At 45.9% G+C, this 21,090-nt stretch overlaps 1 protein-coding gene across 2 annotated transcripts in view; it reads right to left on the bottom strand.

Annotated features, from left to right (window-relative positions):
• The window catches only part of ANO7 (anoctamin 7), a 1,967,083-nt gene that overhangs the window by 934,340 nt on the left and 1,011,653 nt on the right, over window positions 1-21,090 (bottom strand). For both annotated transcript variants that reach the window (XM_069618104.1, XM_069618105.1), the window contains exon 11: window positions 12,765-12,861. In XM_069618104.1, the coding sequence (XP_069474205.1) occupies window positions 12,765-12,861 (97 nt within the window). The remainder of the gene's footprint in view (window positions 1-12,764; window positions 12,862-21,090) is intronic.

Raw genomic sequence — 21,090 nt, 5'->3', positions numbered from 1 at the left:
GTGTTCTTGCAAGAAGGACAGTGTCATCAGCATAGGCCAATACTGGAAACCCCCTTCCTCCCAAAACTAAAAAATCGGCCAATACTCCAGTCAGGTTCAGTGATAGGCCATTAATGTACAGGCAGAAGCAGATGGGGGCCAGCACACAGCCCTGCCTCACACCGCACCCCACCTGGAAACACGCCGTACAATGCCCCTCAGAGCCACTTCGTACACAGGCCTCATTGTTTGTATGGAGGTCAACCAAAGCCTGTAAAATTTCCCCAGGGCACCCTAAGGACCCAAGCACTGCCCAGAGCTTAGCTCTATCTACTTTATCAAAGGCAGTGCTTAAGTCCATGAATGCTAGATAAACAGCCTCGCCCCTACAAAACACAGTATTAGCCACCAGTAAATACAGGTTAAGACTTTGTTCAATGGTGCCTACTCCAGGACGAAACCCAAATTGAATATCAGAGAGAACTGGTTGTGTCCCAAGCCAAGCTTCTATGCGGGCCAGCAATATTCTCCCAAAGATTTTAAACGATGAGTCTAGTAGGGAAATAGGTCTATAAGCACCGGGGCTAGACATGTCTCCCTTTTTAAAAATGGGGAATATTATTGCCCTCTTCCACGAGGAAGGGTATTTCCTCGATTTAAGACAAGCATTGAATGCCACGGTCAGAAGTGGGGCCCACAGATCAACTGGGTCCTGGAACATATCTGAGGGTATCATATCCGGGCCAGGGGCGCGGTTGTGTGCTTGGAGCCTAATTGCCTTAGCAGTCTCTTCCACTTCAAACATCAGACAGGGGCCGCTAAAGTCTGACGCGACCTCTGAATGTTCAGATCGAAATAGACTACCAAAATGCGCCATCCATGCCCCTTCTTCCACATGGGTGCCACTCCCCACGTTGGACCACCAGCCATCCGGGCCACTTTTTACAAATGCCCAAAAAGCCTTCTGGTCCCTCTTCATGGCGGCATTCAAAAAACCTTCCCAGGCTCCCTGTTCTATCTCCCTTTTCCTTCTCTTTAGCTCCTGTTGGTAGGTTTTCCTATCTTGTGCAATCTTCGATCTAGAACTAAATGGGTCCTTAAGGGTTCTCAGCAGCGATTTCTTAGCATTTTTGCAGGCTTCATCAAACCAACCTTTCTTTAATATTTGACCATTGGACTTGATAGTTTTGGAGAATTTTGAAGTTAGTGCAGCCAATAATTCTACAAATTTCTCTACAATTATGTGTGCAGAATGATGATTGCCCAATATGTCCAGCACAAGCGAGTTATTCTCCCTTAAGGAAACATGATGTAGCCCCTCCTCTAAGATGGTACCCCATTTAATTCTTCTGGAACCTGAGAGTACCCCCTGACGCGGACTGGGGGCTGTAACCAGAGATTCCCGTTCCCCTAACAGACCCATTAGCGTAAGACAGATGGGCAGGTGGTCACTATGAGTATCCGCCTGCACCTCAAAACTCACAACACATTCCCAGAGGTTTACTGAAATACAAAAGTAATCAATTGTGGAACAGCCTTGGTGATTCTTAAACGTTCCCTCCCCTGGGATATCCGGGGCCTTTCGACCATTAACAATACGGAACCCCCATTCCAACAGCCAGGAGTTAAACTGAAAACCCTTCGGGCAAACTCTTGCATCTCTCATGCACCTAGGCGGGATGTTCTCTACCAGATCCTCAAGGGGGTCAAGAGCACCCTGGTCCAGCCCCCCCCCCATTTTTAGATTAAAGCCCCCCCCCCCAGATGCAGGAGGTAAACTTCCTGCCTTCCTATATATATAATTAGCTACGCGAGTAGCTGTTTGAAACAAATCACCGCCAGGCCCGGCTTCAGTACGGGTGCTCTGCTCCGCGTCGCTGCAAACAATGCGACGCGGATGCTAGCCCCGTACTTAGGCTCCGCCCTCCCAAAGGAGGGGGCTGGTGACTTGCGGCGTCAAAGCACACGTGGCTAGCCCCTCCTCCACGAAGGAGGGGACTGGAGTGCCTTGTCGCTCAGGAGCTCCTGCCCCTCTACCTCCTCGAAGGAGGGGGCTGCGGAGACTCCGCGTTTGCGCAGCTCAACCGGGCCGCTAAGACACCCGCGGCGCGGCATAGACCCCTAAGGTGCCGGTCATACGGCACGGGGTGGCCGCGCCGCAGGGTATGCCTGCCCGAACGGGCTAGTAATCACACACTTCGCTCACAATCGCCGAGCGCTGCTGTGTCAATGCACTCGTAACGAGACGTAGTAAAACCTAAAACATGTATACGCTCTGTGGCTAATCTACCTACGCAGCGCTGACATAGTCTGCTAAGTCTAATCTATCATATTTCTCTATTCCTACAACCTGCTAAATGCTATTAATAACCATGATTATAGAGAGGTAACAGAAATAGGACTTATCTGCTTGAAGAGCAGTAAAAGAAGAGGAGGAGCTCAAGGACAGGAAGTGGTCATAGCTGAGCATGGAGTGAGATGGACTACAGAGACTATGGGGATTGTAGTTTCAAAACAAGAAAAGTCTGTTGAGACATTTTGCAGTGTTTTTTGTTGATTTTATTGGTTTGTTGAAACTGCTGAAGAGTGGTAAATTAAAGAACTTGAAGCACAATGCTCGCCTCCAGTCTTGCCATAGAGTATCATTCTTTGTCTTAGTAAAACAGATAAATGCATCCCCCGGTAATTGAAGCTTTAGCAGAATTTGAAAAGGTAGCACGGTTTCAGATATTAATTTTGACAAATCACAAGGTTTTACTATCAACCAACTAACTAAAGGAGTGCTGGCTTTGGAGGTGAAATGTCAATGTTTCTGGTCAAATTCTTCACTGAAATACTTAGGCATCACCTTAGCTCCATAACAGAAAGGTTTACTTAAACTTAAAATCCCACCTTTAATTCAAGAATTGTCTCAGGATTTATGTAAATGGATTCCCCTAGAGATAACATGGATAGGTAGAATCCAACCACTGAATGTGAACATCATTCTTAGACTGGTGTATTTCTCTAGAAGACTCCCCATTATGATACCAAACCATTTTTTATACAAACTACAACGGAAACCGTTTTCTTATCTGGACAAATACAAACCCTAGCATGTCACTGAAAATCCTCTCACAGTCCATGTTTGCTGGTGGTCTGGGAATTCCCTTCATTAGAAGATACTTACATGTGTCTCAAATAGCATTTCAATGGCTGAGATCTACGTCCCATCCACATCGGTTAGAGAGTGAGGAAATACAGCTCCCACTCCGATTTACCATTTTTGGCTAGGAACTCTCAGATTGCACTGGGCACCGCACTAAAGTGCACTCTCAATTCTTTGTTTTATTGAGATGCTGCTCTAAAGTGCAACGGGCTGATCCCCAACTTAGGTTCCTGCTTCCAAATTCTGAATAATCTGGAATGTACCCCTGGACAAGATGTTAAGGTGTTCTATTTATGCTCTAGGAGTAGACTGAACAAACTAACGGATTGATATAAAGATGGTGCCACACTTGTGCTTGAGGAATTTAAACAGGGATTAAAGTTAACTGAAGGGAAAGAGTCAGATATCAACTATGCCACTGGCCCTCAAATTCCAACATTTGTTCAGCTGGAGGGAAGGCAGCCTACTCCACTAGAAGTCACCATTGTGGATGACTCAGGAAAAGGAAGAATCTCTTGACTTTATAAGCTTCTTAAGAAACATATAAAATCAAGAGAGGAGGATGTGGAAGCAGAGATACTTGCCCATTATTGGGCTCGTATTTGTTCAAGATCTCAGAAAAGCTCAAGATGTATTACAACCAGAAAAGGGTTATACAAAGTTCTAATGAGATGGTATTATACCCTTCAGCTGCTTAATAGTTGTATCCCTTCTCATTCCCCACTATGTTGGGGCAGGTGTACAGCTATCGGCACACTGGGTCATTTGTGGTGTTATTCCCCCTCGCACAGTTTTATTGGCAGGAGATCCTTTATAGGATCAAAGATATCACCAAATTGAAAATACACTTGAATTCTCTTGTGTTAATACTTGGAGATCCAGAGGAAGACAGGACGTATGGCGTATCTGGGGCTTTCGTTGCATTGATCACCCACCTCCTCAATGCAGGTCCGTAAATGTCCATCTGGTGGTGTAAGGTAAGGGAGACATGGGCCATGGAAAAAATATTTGCCACTTTGAATAAAATGCTAGCAAAGTTTAATTTGATTTGGAAACTATTTTCTGCATTTTGTCAAAGTACTTTCACTAACACCCATAAACCTCCACTGTTGAAACACCTCTCCCTACCTTGAGAGGTTTTGGGATGAACTATCATATGTTGTTTAGCAATGCTATTAATGATATATTAGAGATGTAATCTTCATAGCTTTTTGTTTGACCAACCCCACCAATTAGCCCTGCCCAGGGCAGGGTCCGGCCTTGTGCTATCAGTATAGGTGGTTTCGGGAGATTGCCGGTTTTGCGATAGTTGGCTCCAGCCCCACAAGAGTTGGTGGGCTGAAATGTTGGCCTGAGGTCGGCATACCAGTCTGGGGTGCACAAGTGATACTCAAATCTGGCCAACCCCAACCATTCGGCCTGCACAGGGCAGGGTCTGTTCTATCAGTATAGGCGATTTCAGGAGATGACGATTTTGCGACTTTTTCAAAAATAGGAAGTAAGGACACAAGGTCGGCATACCAGTAATGGTGTACTGGTGATAGTGCAATTTGACCAACCCCACCCATTTGCTGCGCACAGGGGTGGAGCGTGGTCCGGCCCTGTGCTATCAGTATAGGTGACTCTGGGAGATTGCAGATTTTGCAATTTTTCCAAAATAGGAAGGTAGGACATAATATAACATACACAAGGCTATAGCAGACCCAGACATACATGTCAGCTACAGACCTGGGCAACGCTGGGGGTATGGCTATTGAATACATAAAGTTTAGTTAAAAAAGTAAGCCCAATGGATCCAACAGAGATTACCAACCAAGCTAACAGGGAAAGTGAAAGTGAACAATAACAAGATATACCACTCCTTCTGTGAATTGAGGATATTCCAGGAACAACCCCTTCCCACGCACACACTCAAACTGTACCATTGCTTTGCTATACAGGCGAAGCAGTATTAATGTTGGCAGGATCTGAAGGATCCACATCACTCATGTGGATCAGGTAAGACTGCATCTGACATGTTAGCATGTCAGATTTGGCAAATGCCAGAAAAGGTGCCACAAGGCCACCTTCAAATGCTGCATGGCATCTGCTCTTGTCAAGGGACCACAGTATTCATTCAAACCAGCTAACTGAGTAATTGTCTACCTATAGATTAATCACATGATCAGCTTCTGGAATTACTTTTGTATGGGAAAAGTTCTGTATGAGCTTTCACAAGTGCAACATATCTTAGGAGGATGGGCTAAATCTAATTTGCTTCAAATTCCAGGCCATTTGTTCAAATGTATAGCAGCCACGTGGCACCACACCACATGCGACACATTGGGCAATTCCAATAGCACCCTGTGCTCCAGCACTTTAAGAATAATACTTTACTGTAAAATCATAATTATTAGACAATCATTCTCAATACAAAGTCTAATGTTGGTTAAGGAACCAGGATTACCCTGGGCACTAAAGTATGAGGCTGTCACTAGTTACTGCCATGGCATTAGTGGAACATGCTAGACACATTGTTGGAACATGCAAGAAACCACTCTTCTATCTGCAGCAGCATTTAGTACAGTTGAGCAATGGGATTGAATAGTATAACCTAGGGCAAGAGAAAGTCACATTATTTGGGAGAAATCACAAAAAAAAGGAAGTAAAAGAAGAGAAAATGTTTCCTTACAGGATGAAGAAAATAATGTATGCTTTGAATTCATGCAGTCCAAATATCCAGTGCACCACTCCCTTTTACTGTTAATAAAGTTCAGCAAGTTATACACTCATTTCAAAGATGTTTGTGTTTAACCTGCAGTCACAGCTTATATTCTTGGCATGACTGATTCGGCCCTTAATTCTCTGGTTCATAATTGGAGCACCATTAAATTGGCTAACAAGAATGCCAATTATTAAATTGCCTAGATGGGCCGAATGGGTCCAGCGAGGAAGCACTAGCATTGGGGATGTGGTACATGAGGATAACCTGGTACCATTCGAGACAATACACTCGAAGTTCTCCCTCCCAGCTACAGAAAGGTACCACTACATGCAGCTGAAACATGTTTGGACTGCCCATCGACGGATCACACAAGACATGCCAGAAAGCTCCCCGCTAGAGCGAAACATAGTACTGGATCGTGTGGAACGGAAGGTCACCTCTACCATGTACAATGTGATAACATCCTTTGCGACACCAGAACTAACCAGTCTGAAAACAAAGTGGGAATGTGACGTGTGACCGCTTCAACCAGAGGACTGGGTTGAGGCCCTGATGTACCCGCGTGAGGCAACCATCTCCTCAAGGCTCAGACTGGTTCAACTGAAGATCCTGCATCGCACCTACTATTCGAGAGCGGCCCTCTTCCGCTGGGGCAAGACGTCGGATGCACAATGCCTATGCTGCAAGCGAGAGGAAGGTACCTTTTTCCATATTCTATGGGAATGTAGTAACATTCAGCAGCTCTGGCAGAATTGCTGTGATAAACTGTCTGGCGTTCTGGGCAAGACGATACAGAGGTGCCCAAAACACCTTCTCGTAGGGATTTCCAGTGAAACCGACCTACCCCGTTATGAGAAACTGCTCTGGTCAACTGCGATGGCAGTTCTCAGGCGGAACATTGCGCAACTGTGGGGCTCGGAACGCACACCCAGCTATGACCAGTGGGCCATGGACGTGGACATATGCGCTGTAATGGAGCACCGGGTGTACACGGCAGGGGGGTTCCCGCAAAAAGCAGACAAAATATGGAGAAGGTGGGAGGAGGCTAGCTAAGTGCCAAGGGCAACCCTGCAGCTACTGAGGTTGTGAGATGCCCCGGGAAACCGGGCGAAACAAATCTGTTATGAACAAACTTTGCCATGAGGTCATCCTATATCAAAGATTGACGGTCTGTTGGACTGCGGTCCCTGATGTTGAGCTCCTTGATGTTTTCGTTTTTTGATTGCTTCTCTCTCTCTCTCTCCCATTAGTCTCCCCTGGAAATGTTGATTTTATACATGTTCCCCCCCCTCTTTCCCTCCCCCTCTCCCCGCCTCCCCCCTTCTTTTCTTTTCTCTCCCTCCTCCCTTCCCACGTCCCTGCCCTGTAATGCAAAGAGATGAATTTAATGTTGCCTTTATGTTTTAAAATCAATAAACTCTTTGATTAAAAAAAAGTATGCCAATTATTACACTAAGAAGCAAGACAAATTTGGCATTCATAGATATGTCATAACAGTATAATTGTGATCCAATAAGATAACAGTATAACTGCTGTCATTGAAAGGTATTCAGGGTTATCTCAGTCAGGTTATTTTAGATCATAAAAAATACTAAGTTTAAGAATGCTCTCCATACCATCTCTCTGAAGTCCTTTTACTCTTCTGCTGCTGTGATGTACATTCAGTCCTAGACATTTTTTCAAGAGCCAACCGCTGCAAAGGTCTGTATGTAGCAGATGTCATGTGAGATAAAACACTCGACCCAGACCAATAAAGGCTAGTTGTGACCAAACTAATGGTAGTGGTTTGCCTAGTGGTGACACGCCTGCATCAATGCTTACAGCCTGATTATAGGTATGGCAGTAGTGGTAAAACGTCTGGTATTTTAGAATACCTGAGGTTTTACCACTCCACCAAACTACACGTTATTGACTGGTGGCAATTACTGCAACACAAAAGCATTACTGCATGCAAAAATTACTGATCCCGAAGGAGACCTATGGGACACCAAAATGTATTATAACAGAAGGGTCTGCAAGGCTCGGAATCATGCAGATCGTTCAAATTGCCACATTCTTTCGGAATGGGGTAACAGTATACCTGTTCTACAGTATATTCAGAGGAAACACTACCAAATTCGTGATCAGGTGCTTGGAGCTGTTCACGAGTAGACAGAAGCCAAGAAGTAAGTATTGTCTGAGATCCTCCAGAACAGGGAAAAACACTCCCACTCATCTAGTCACCTCAAGCCCTCGTCTGCTTAGTTCTATGAGTTTACTCCCATAAAGATCTGTTACATATTTGCATGTTTGCAGACATATCAAACTTTCTGATAGACCACACTCACACCTAATCCTTGACTGCATGACTGTCACCATGACCCATTCATAATAAAGTTGAAACCGTCTGAGGCTGAGCTGCCTCTTCCCTTCATTTCCTCCAGCTGCAAAACTTGGTACCTGAGATGTTTGATATGGTTCCTACATCCACTTGGCTCCTGACCCATCCCCGAAGTGGTCCAATTGACAATCTGCATTTCCTGGCTTGCGCTTGTCTGGCACTCGTGACTTGGCTTTCTTTATTTTCTAGGGATATATATTTTTTGAAACAGCAGCTTCCCGAAAGATATTATTCAAAAACGAAAATGGACTTTCATTGCTCTTCAAAGTGACATATGTCAAATGTACAGACTGCAGTCACTTGTTAGGAGATAAGCCTATTGACCTGTGTCAAAATAAGTGTATGCTTCTCAAAAATCAGCATGTAGCCGATTACAATAACATTCATAACTCAGAAAATGTATATTTATGTGGGGGCATTTCAACAAAGTTCAATGGGCACCCAAGTACAACAATGCAGATGGTGAACACAAGTAGGACAACAAATATAGCTGACAGAGGAGCACGTGCACCCCCAACTACCCATTGCCTGAATGGTTTGCAACATTAACTGGGAAAGGGGTAAAGGCCATCTTGTTTGACTCCCGTGGTGCAACAATATTCATATGCAAACGAAACAGAATAAAATAATAGACCAGAAGAGCCATTTGCCACTATAACACAATATCCATTCAAATGATCAATTCACAAAGTGATATTGTAGAGATTTAGGCCCACCGGATTCAATACAAGTCATAAAGCACTTATGGTTGGTTGGTTAAAAGCAATAATACATTAATATTATGTATCAACACCAATGTGTAAGGCCTCAAAACCATGTAACATGAAAAGCATTAAACAAGTTCCTTCGGGTTGGTTGTGCTACGCACACCTTCTGAAGCTTCCACAAACTCTGAGCGTGATACTTTGACCCCTACTCAACGTGTGTACACTGCAGCTTTGACAGCTGCAGGCCTAAAAAACCTATACACAATAACAATCCTAACAGAAGAATGCAAGCACTGTAGCTCCAACATCCATGGTTAGAGGGGGCTACTTTTTACCACTGCCTAGGAAACCTTAAAAGCAGAATAGGAACACAGAACCTTCCACATTCTCACACGTAAAAGACGTCATCTATAGCATTCCATGGATAAGCATTGTCCCTTTCACAGCCCCATGGGTACTACCAAGTACCACAGGATTCCGAAAAAGTTAAGCATAACAGGATAGTGTAAACATTAGAAAAAATATGTATTGTACCCCAAGCCACCGCGCGCACACACACACACACACACACACCATCTGTGAGCCTCTGAAGTAAAGTCCAGGTACCTTTTTTACACATATGTATCATAACTGGACACTGTACTATTTGAAGGAGAACTTATGTGTCCAGATCCAGGGAACAACAACAACAAGGAACTTGGAAAATCTGTACAAGATGGACATTAGGCAGAAACACAGTTAATAGACCAAGGAGTAAAGGGCCCCCTTACAGTCTGGTTACACAATGTTTACTCATCAGTTACCATTCCAATATGGCCCCAGATTAGATGTTGTATAAACATAGACAAAGGACTAGCCTATTGGCATTATGAAGTTCCTTGCCAACGTTCTTTGGTAGATCTTCCTGGGGTCACATTCAAACACTTTGAGGATCACATTGTTTCATTAGATTACTGGTGGTTGAAGCCGCTCTTCCTTCCCCCTCCTGCATTGGAGCCCTGCTTTGCTTTCTCTCCCTATTTTCCACTTCCTTTCAATTTAAATACTTCTTGTTCCTGACTCTGCAGTAGTCCATGCTCCCTTCACTCACTCTGATATACCGCTTCTTGATGCTTTCATTGCTGAACTGCCAGTGCAGCTCCCCCTGCCCTATCCTGCCCGGTCCTGAACCCCTATCCTATGTAACTATCACTTCACTCAGACTCATCCTCTGGTCTTGTGCGCTAGTGCTTACAGCAAGAGCGCCAGGGGATTACTCCGGTTGTGATAGTGTGCGGTACAAATATCCTTTAACATTAACATCTGCTTCGTTCACACGCTCTCTTTACTCACACAATGTTGGATCACTGGCATTCTTCATTATGACTTCTTCCTGGAACTGCTACGGCCCCTCTTGTGAAGAGTCGATATTTCTCAAGCAGTTTTTCAGTTGGTGCTCGAGTTTTTTTTTTTTGCCTTGGCATTTGTACAACAGAGGGCAGGTGATTGTAGGCAGGCACCATATCTATCCACCCACTACTGGATAAGTCCACTAAATACCTCTCCTGTATTGCTGATTGATGCAGACAGTGAACTCGTATGGATACTGTGAAGAGTCGCACTCTTGAATTTTCCCTTGTTTTGTCTTCTCCCTTCTGCCAGACAGTGGAATTCAGGGTTTAGCATTCTGGATGCTCTAGTCAAGTCAGTAGGTAGAAAGGGGTTGGCAGCCGAGCCTTAAAAAAACTGCTTTCATATCATGTATGATGTACTCCAGACACTGACCAGAAAACATGATTTAAAAAAAATGTAGGTAGCTTTGTCAGGTCTGGTAGTGCGCAAGTGTTGATCCCAGAACCTCTCTACCTACTCTCGCAGGTGGCAAGTAACTGCAGCCTGGGGGCTGAGCAAGAAAGTGTGAAGGAACAGTCAAAGCATAAAAAACCTCCTATTAATGTAAATAGATAAACTGGGATTATGGTCGAGATAATATAGAATAAATATACTGAGAAATCTAGAGGTCTAGGAAAGCTAGGTGGTCTTCACCCAACGGGGCATCATAGTCCACAGTCCAGAGAACGGCCACGAGTACAAGAAAAGCGAACGGTGCCACGAGTACAAGCAACAAAAAAAAAAGAAAAAATAATATGCAAGAAGAGGAGCCTTACTTGTATAGCAGCTACTGTGATAACTGATAGTCCGATAGCATAGTTCAAACGGGATAACAAGAAAAGAGTCGGGATGGCGGACGAGATATAGCAGAAGCAGGAGCCAGCATAGGAAGGCTCTAGTCCGTAGCAAGAGTGAAGGAGTAACAAGCAGAGCGTTGCAGCAAACAAACTGGCTTGTAGGTTTCCAGATGGATCTAGTCCAACCACAGGAAGTAGTTTGTAGGGGACGTTCAGAGTTACCTAGCAGGTGATCAAGGGAAGTGTGCGGTAGACTGCTAGGCACAGAAGACAGGGGAGTGAAGGGCTCTTTGGGCACTGCCAGTGTAAAGTGTTGTGACCCACAAAGGAATGGAAAACTGTGCAAAAACAGGCCCAAGATGAGAACATGATTTGGGGCAAATAGGGAACCAGCAGCAGTTCGATAATCAGCCATGAGCTAGACATGGGTGCATGAGTGACTGGCCAACAAAACACAGATGAGAGGCAAGTGCAAGGTCGTGAACAAGCAGAAGCCATCAACAAATGACGTCACAAAATAAACAGACAATCAGAAAAGCTCGACCAATGTAGTTCACAAGAGTATTTTCGCTTGCAATGTTCCTTTAAGTAGACACTGCAGAAGTGACGTGAATGCTGGTGACAACATTTTGCATTTTTACAACAAGAGAGGTTGCCGGTGGACGCAATTTTCGCAAAGATATTTTTAGTTTTTACTCACACAATTAATGTGTAGCTGATGTTCTTGGACGTACATAGACATGTGAATTAAGCACATGAAAGTTAGATTGCTAATACATTATTAATTGTATTTATTGTATAAAGCAACAGAACTTGGTTCTAAATTCATTCACTATGTAAAAACATGCTAGTTCATTAGAAGATGTGCATATTTACAATAGAGGGGATACATCAAAGTAATTTGCAAAATCCATTGTAAAAGAAATCAAACTGTTTGAAATCACATATGTCTTGCAGAAGGGTATGTAAAAATCAGATTATACAAGCAGGGTGCATTGTGCATTTCACCTGCATGCAACCATAGTGTAGCGAGCACAATGAGCCACGGGAATTAGAGTCTAGTCCAAACAGCAGCCACAGAGCCGTCAAGGAATCCTGAAGAGGCAGAAGCTTGACTTTGTTAGACATATGTTCAGTTACTTAGGGTTCCTGCTACCCTTCACTATATAGATAAGAAGACCACCGATTAAGACTCTGCATGCATTCCAGCTCAGGTCCCCAACTGGCACATTCAGAACATTCACACACCAAGCATTCATCAATATTCTCCTAAGCCATTAGTCACACACTTGTATCAACATTCTGTTACCATTTACGGATGGCTAAGAGGACAGGGCAACATTCAACCAGTCACTACAGTTAGAATAATCCAGGGTCACCAGCATGAAGGTCCTCAATGGCTCACTACACTGTTGCTTTGTACAATCATTTCAAACTATCCCCGCCAGGCATAATAACCATCCAAGAATCATTACCTATCTCTGAACTCTTGTGTAGAACAACCTGATGTTCCTTTATGCATTCCAGACTCCTCCTTTTTGGTAGAGTGGTGTAGCCCCTCTGTGTCAGTGGTTAAGGGGGAATCCAGAAACCTGCCTTCCAACTTACAATCCTATTTCTTACTTGTATTCTTAAAATATGCGCTGCTAGAATCCTCTTCTCTTTCACCTACACTTACCTTGTAGGTGTTGCATATTGAAGAGAGGTTCCAATATGGACAAGCCTTGCAAACTGGGCACATCTGGAACTGTCCTTCGCTTTCGCAGATCTCCTTTCTGGGAAGGGATTGAGTGTAGGGGAAAGGGCATAGTGGGGAGGAGAAAAGGATGGGTGGAATAATATGAGAGAAAAGAGAAAGAGATATACAATTAGGGTGGAAAAGAATAATTGTTCCAATAGCACCTAGAAATCCATAGGTTTACAATAAAATGAGTCTCTTTAAGAGTATGACTGTACAGGGAAAAAACGGTGGTAACAGATCTATCACCACTTCTACTGCACTGACATATTCCATGGTTGTAGGTCATTATAAGGAAATACCTCCTGTACTTTCAACGTGGTACTCCCTTTAGAAAAATATAGGATTTACTACAGGAGGAAATACTCCCACCGTGGTAAATGCTCCAAACCACAATGAATTCCCAAAGCAGTCAAAAATGGGGACTGACACTGAAACCTTGCCACTCATAACATGGAAGATTTACGGTCAAAACAAATGGTGGTACCGGTCATCTCTGGATATACCGTCATGCTCGTAATGAGGCCCAATGTCTCTAAGTGAAGCAAGACATCAAGTGCTCTGGCGCTAAGCCTACACCACCCCGAAACTGGAATGAAAAGGTGGAGTGGCAATCATCATCATTGCATACATTTCAGTTAGCTTAAGCAGAATTAGGGCAATTTGATTACATTAATATAAGGGCAAAATAAATAAAACACCAAACGTGCACAGTAGATTTCAAATAAATTGAGTAAAATTGACAAAACATAGCAAGACAGTTGATACCCAGTTTCATAAAGCGATATGCAGTGCAAATGCAAAATAACTAAAGTGTTATGCAATACATGCTACTGCCCAAGGTCTAGCAATGAAGTGTCAGAGAGGGCGCTAGAGGGCCGACCAAGATGGCGGCTCCCTGAGAGAGCTCTGTGTAGCTCCCGATGAATCCTGTGCAATCGGCACATCTGTGGTGGACAAACACATTTGCATCCGATGAGAAGCTGCGGGACAAATTGCCAGTTGGATCGATCCCAGTTTGCTGCTGAAGGTGCAAGCCCAGCCGAACTAGCCATTCTGAGGAGTCTGCAGACTGAGGCCTGCCTGCCCGCCAGACGTGGCAACCCCTGCAAAGAGGACTTCCCTGGCGGTGCTGCAGGTGCCTACAAAGCAGAGACCCGCAGAGCGTGAACGGTCAGGCTGTGGGAGACCCGCTCGCCACCCCGAGGGAGATCCCACCAGACCACCTGGCTCGTGCCGGCTTGAAGAGGGGAGACCGCCTGGGTAACCGGAACGCAGGTGGAGGCGAACACGCTGCCCGCTGCGACGCGTGGCAACAGCTGACCGGGAGCGAGGCGCCGGAGTGGAGCTGCTTCACGTGGGCGGGCCCGTCGGGGCAGAAAGGTAGGAGTGAAGGTGTCCCAGGCGCAAGGCTGGAGGGGCAGGCCCATTCCCTCGGCCGCGGCGCTGTTGCTAGACGCTGGCTGTGTGCACACCCCGGCCAGCCTGCATGACAGGTCCTGGGAGGCCGGAGCTGGGCGGCGGCTGGGCCGAGGCCGCCTTCATCCCCTGGCAAACACTGCAGGGGCTGGGCCCCTCCGGAGGCACAAGGGAGACACATGTGAAGAGCGGCGAGACGACCTGAAAGCGGCCGGAGGCCGTGGCGAACCCCCCTGCAGCAGACATTTCCCCCACCCCCCACGTACACAGAGGGGCACGGGGAGCCGGGAGGACCAGCGCACAAAGCTTTACCCATCAAGACCCCTGACAGCGGCGCAACAACAGTCCCCAACTCTAATCACTTCTAATAACAACAAGCAAACGGAGAGATCCCCCTGGCAATTACTGCCAAGATCAAGCTCACAACAGGCCTGCACCGACCTGAGGGGTTGCCGCTCTTCTGGACCCACAGCTCAAGGGAGCAACCCACATGTACCACACACAATATACGCGGACTTTGATATTTGAAGGGGCAGCGACCCTTCCAACAGCACCCAGAGTCATTTATACCCCAAGACCATTCGGTCCAGACACCAGTTGACCTGGGAACCTAACTCTGCGTCGTTCTGGGGGCAAATGCTGCGCGGGCCCCCATTTTTTCACCTTTTTCACTCAAGCATTGGTCAAGAAAAACTGTGGGCGCGGGACCCCAGAGGTCGCCATAACACCAGGCTCCCACTGCTCCCATCTCGGACACACGGCAACCGAGACCCAACACCAAACAGCTAGGTGGTGACCATGGTAAAAACTGACAAATCTAACAAAAAACTGAACTTTGAAGCTTGCTCCTCCACAAATTCAACCAAACCCACTAGTACACCTGGGTTGCCTATACAAGAAGACACTCAAGAAGAGGAACAACCCCAGAACATTGATAATAAGGAAATCTTGCTAGATTTGAAATCTGGAATAAGCGGCCTGGGAAGCAAACTAGACACACTATCCTCCAAGGTCGACCGACTGCAACATCGCCTAGACAAACAGGAAGACCGGCTGGAAACAGATCAACAGCGGGTGTCTGACCTGGGAGATGGTGCAACCTCTCTGGCCTCGAGAATCTCATCGCTCGAAACCCAGATGAAAGTCGTGAATGCCAAAAATGAAGACTTAGAAGGACGCTCGTGAAGAAATAACATCAGGATCATCGGGCTCATGGAACACCAACGCAGGACAAAAATGGAAGAACATGTCAAAAAAATCTGCAGGGATCTATTTAGAGCCAAGATCCTCTCCCACATGTTCGTGGTTGAAAGGGCACATAAGATCCCCAACGCAAGACCAATCCCAGGAGCAAACCCACGCCCAATCATAGCGAAACTTCTAAACTATAAAGATTGCGATTCAATACTCAAGGCAGCCAGGGTAAAAGTGGATCTCCAATTCGAGGGAGACAACATTCAATTCTACCCAGATTTCTCCCCAGCCGTCCAGGCTCAAAGGCGATCATACGCAACCGTCAAACGATGACTGCAAGACAACCAAATACAGTACTCAATGCTTTTACCCGCAAAACTACGTGTCCAACACAATGGCAGAGTTCAAATTTTCGTCACCCCTAAGGAAGCCAATGCCTATCTAGACCGAGCCGGTTGTAAACCAGCTTCCAAAAATCCGAGACCGCCGCTCAAAGATCGACTAAGGAGAGAACCACCGTAGCCCATCCGTAGACCAGAACAGGAAGTCTGAGCCTGGCCACACTCACTGCACAAACTATCCATCACAGACACAATATCCTGTAAATCAAGGGAGCCCCCCCCCCTTGGAAGGCTACCGGCACCCCAAGCACGGTAATGCTTGCATATTTGGTTTTAAGGGAGGGCTCACAGTGGGCTAGTTGGGTGTTGCACACGTGAGGGAGGGATAACTGCGGGCGAGTTGGGTGTTGCCCGTGTATGGGAGGGGAATTCTTTAGAGTTGTAGAAAAGCACAGGAACCAAGCCCAAACACCCCCGGCCACCACCACCGGTGATATATCTCCGAACATGTCAAAGCCTGCGTTTGAAACTGCCGATCAAGCGCCACCATACAAAACGACAATCAGACTAAAGCATCAACTGTTACCCAAACTAGAAACAAATCCAGGAAAGATGAAACGATCGCAATACGATGGTTAACCTAGCCACATGGAATATCAAAGAAGGCAACCAACCTGCAAAAACACGGAAAATAATTCAGTACCTCCGAAGACACCAAATATACGTGGCCATGATCCACGAAACTCATCTCCTCCCCAGCTCCGAGAATAACTGGGCCCTAGATTGGGGCTGCCATAGATACTTTTCATCATACTCCTCATTTGTGAGGGGAGTCGCTACCCTAATAAGTAAAAGAACAAAGTTCAAACTTATCTCAACGGAAAAAGACTCAGAGGGCAGAGCACTTCTCTTGCGTCGAATACTAGAAGGGAGAAAGGTCGCTCTAGTCAACTCCTATGGACCCAACACAGATGGGGCTAATAACTGACTGGGTGATGACCCACCTCGAGGCTATGGGGCCAGCCACAATCATCTGGGGGGGCGATTTAAATACACCACTAAAACCACACAAAGATAAATCACAGGGGACTAGATCTTCATCTTCCAAAGCCAGTCGGCAAATTCAAGAAATCTGTGACGCCTAGAATCTGATCGACATCTGGCGACACACACATTGGGACGCCAGGGAGTTCACCTTTCACTCATGGGTACACAACACAGAGTCCCGCCTGGACCACTTTCTAGTTTCATTCCAACCACATTGCCAATGGGGCCCTTGCCAGATCCTCCCGAGAACCTTATCAGATCACTCCGCTGTCACGCTTCTATACAACCCAGCTGCCGGCAGGAAAAGCAGACCACAATGGCGATTCAAGTCAGGATCCCTACAAGACCAAGTCTTTGCAGATGAATTATGCGCCAAATTGACCACCTTTTTAGAAATCAACCAGCCGTCAGTGGTGTCCCCCGGCCTGCTCTGGGAGGCCATGAAATGCTATGTTAGAGGGGTATGCCTAGTGAAGGAACAAGGCATACTGAAACTTATCCGTAGGGAATTAAATTCCAGCAAAACCAAATTGAAAGAATGGGAACTAAAATACACCCAATCAAAAGATCCTGGGTCCCTGCCTGCGCTAAAAGAGGAACTAGACAAGTCCAGGTCAACAGCATAAAGGGAAATAAAGTTCCCATCCTAAGGTCACAAAATCCGGCAATATGGTGAGGGCCAAAAATCTGGTACCTTACTGGCACGTCTTATCACAGCTGAGCGGAAACCTACCCTAGTGGAAAAGATAAAGAACCAACATAGAGAACTAGTCCACACAGAAGGAGAAATTGTCGAAACTTTCCGTTCATACTATCAAGAGCTATACAAAACCAAATACAACGCAAGCCAGGCGGATCTTACCCAATACCTAAACGAGATTGAACTATACTGGACGGGAGAAGCACTGAGAGAACCACTGAACGTCCCTATCTGCCTGGAAGAAATCCTTACGGCCATAAAGACTCTCCCTAACACGAAGGCATCCGGACCCGACGGCCTAACGGGAGAATTTTACAAAGCACATGCCCACCTCCTGGCACCAGTGCTCCTGTAAGTCTATGAGGAAGCAATAGATTCAGGAACGCTACCCCAGACCCTGCGACAAGCAACTATGATCCTTCTCCACAAAAAAGGAAAACCACAAGATGAATGCAGCTCCTACAGGCCGATTTCGCTGATAAACTTAGACAATAAAATACTTGCTAAAATTCTAACAACCAGACTCCTCCCGCTTATGCCAGGCTTGGTCATTGCCGACCAGGCGGGCTTTATCCCTGGACTCAACACCTCCTTTGGGATCAGAAGGATTTTCGGAGCAATAGTAGCACTCGACCCTGAGGAACAAGCGATAGCCGCACTACTAGATGCGGAAAAAGCGTTTGATTCAATCGAATGGCCACTCCTCTTCGAGGTATTGCGCCGCATGGGACTGGGTGCCTACTTCCTCAAACTGGTGGCATTACTGTACAAGGACCCATCTTCCATTATCACCATGGGAGCCACTAAATCCCTGGCAATACGACTCCTGAGAGGAACCAGACAGGGTTGCCCGCTATCAGCGGTGCTCTTTGCGCTGGTGATGGAGCCCCTGGCATCAGACCTCCGGGCTCGTCGCCTACAAAGAGGCCTAACAATCGGTCCACATACGTTCGTGGTCTCACTCTATGCGGATGATATCGCGCTCTTCGTATACAATTCGGCGGACAACCTAAATCCAATAATGCGCACGATAATTAAGTTTGGTAGCTTCTCAGGGCTGAAGATCAACCACGCCAAGTCCATCATATTCCCCCTAACTGAGGCTACAAAGACATTTGTCGACGACTTCGGATTCAACTGGCAATCATCGAAAGTCAAATATCTCGGTATTTCACTGTCAAGAAACCATGCAGAAGTTATGCAAGACAACTTCGCAACAATGTTAGAGGCAATACACAGCAAAGTGCTGAGATGGAAACTTCTCCCACTTTTTGCCACGTCTCACTAGTGAAAATGGTGATTTTACCCAAACTCCTGTACCTCTTCATAAACATTCCTATTTTATTACCACAACAATTCCTAAAACGTATCCAGAGTGAAATACTCGACTTGGTGTGGGCAGGTAAAGTGGCTAGAGTGGCATATGCCACACTCATTCAACCCGTAAGAAGAGGCCTACCCGACCCGGAACGATACTACTGGGCCGCACAAGCCCAATTCCTAGGGCATTGGTATGCCACAGACTTTGTCAGACCCCATGTACAAATCGAACGGGCACTGGCGACGCCCTATCTCCTCAGGACATTAATTCTGGGTAAATTACAGGTGCCCCATAATACACTGAACATAGTCCAGGTGATGCACTCTATCTGGAAAACGATCGCAAAAAAATGCAACATTCAAACAAGGTTTTCTCCATCAATTTCAGCGAGATTCATAGCAGGGCTACCCCTAACCTAAGAAACAACATACCTGAACTGCACAGACAAACTGCAAATAAAAACACTCGAAGACCTCTTTATCAAAGGCACCTTTATCACCCCACAACAAGCCAGAGAGAGAGGAGGCAGCAACGCTCTAGATCTATTCACATACTTCAGACTCCGCCACACACTACAAAAGACTTTACCTACGTTTCCTCAACAACCCCCGACATGGCATCTTCTCCACGGAGTAATCCAATCTCAAGGAGATGGAAAGCTTGTCTCAGAAATCTACAAGTCGTTATTGATCGACACAGCACCAACCCCTCCACCCCCCAAGGCATCAAAAAGAAGGTGGGAAAGAACCCTACAAAGCACAATAACAGATGAAGACTGGTCATACATCGCCCATCAAACGCAAAAAGTCTCCTTGAACACACGGTATAAACAGATTCACTTCAATTTTATTCATCAAACATATTGCACACTGGCGAAACTCCACAAACAACGGTCGACGACCCTAGCAACCTGCGACAGATGTAAGGCTCCAGAAGCAGACTTTCTCCATCTGGCGTGGACGTGCCCCAACATAGCACCCTTTTGGGAACTAGTGCTAGAGAAAATATCTGCAATCACTGGAACCCAACTGGAAATGGACCCGGTTTTGGCACTTTTGGGACTAACCAAACCCCTCCCGCCTCTTGGCCGTAAACTGACGGATCTACTACTGGTTTTAGCAAGAAGGATTGCAATACATTGGAGCAGGGGGCCACCTCCGAACCTCCAAGACTGGTTCAAAGACGTGACCTACAGTCAAGATGTAGAGACAAATTTTATAAAGACCCTGCCACTCCACGCAAGACCACCAGACATCTGGGCTCCGTACATTGCATATCTGATATCAACCACAGACTCAAGCTGATCAGGAATTTCGTCCCCAAAATCCACACCTTAAAAACTCTATTTCTTCACATCTATGACAATAGGAAGAAAATCCACGCAGCTCCCAGATGACAAAGACAGCTACGCGAAGGGGAGATCCACCGGGGGACGGAGGGAGGAGGGATGGAGGGATTGAGTTTAATGGAGTTGTTATGTTGTAAAATCCAAACAAAGTTTTTTAAAAAAAAAAGGTCTAGCAATTAAGTGTAAGATAAGAATTCAGGACATACTTTTCAATCGATGTGAAGTCTATCCCAATATGCGATGAACCAGACTCGATCGGAAAAACTGATATTGCAAATTTTAACATCTCCTAATTCCCTAACCCTCTTTCTTTTTTTTCTCCCAATTAGGGTTAAGACAATTTTAGAATGTAATCATAAATTATAATTAGGACCCAGTGCAAGGGTGCCAGCCAATCCGCGTCCTGGAACAGCAGGCTAGAATTGCTGGTATAAGCCTGAGTTACAGGACAACTGATGTCTGCTTCTACAAGCACCGGCTTTCCTGTTTGAGCCCACCCACCTGGCCCTGCTCCCTGGTCACCTAATGTTACACTTACCTGCTGCCCTAGCCCGTCTTGTCCTTGGCAGCACCCTCCACTACCTGCGTCCTGACACCATCATGGAAAGCGAGAAGGCACTCACTCCCAAGCCCCTCTGACTTGGCAGACATCATTGAATGGGCTATTCTCATGGATGAATGTACACTGCATGCGTCCATTGATTTAAAAAAGATATGCTTTTAGCACCCGGAACAATGAGCCAGGTACTAATAACTTTATTCCCCACTTTTTGGAGCTGGCTTGTCTGGTAATGGATATAAGCCCTCGGTGAGGCCTTTGCTTTGTTCAAAGGTTCCTTGGCTTGGGCTAGCACCTAACCCCACCCCAGAAAGTGTGACTTAACACGTTAGTAAAT

The sequence above is a fragment of the Ambystoma mexicanum genome, chromosome 10 (genome assembly GCF_040938575.1).
Source record: "Ambystoma mexicanum isolate Mex_15411 chromosome 10, UKY_AmexF1_1, whole genome shotgun sequence".
Taxonomy (NCBI): domain Eukaryota; kingdom Metazoa; phylum Chordata; class Amphibia; order Caudata; family Ambystomatidae; genus Ambystoma; species Ambystoma mexicanum.
Note: the sequence above shows the minus strand (reverse complement) of the source record. Positions and strands in the feature narration are given on the sequence as shown.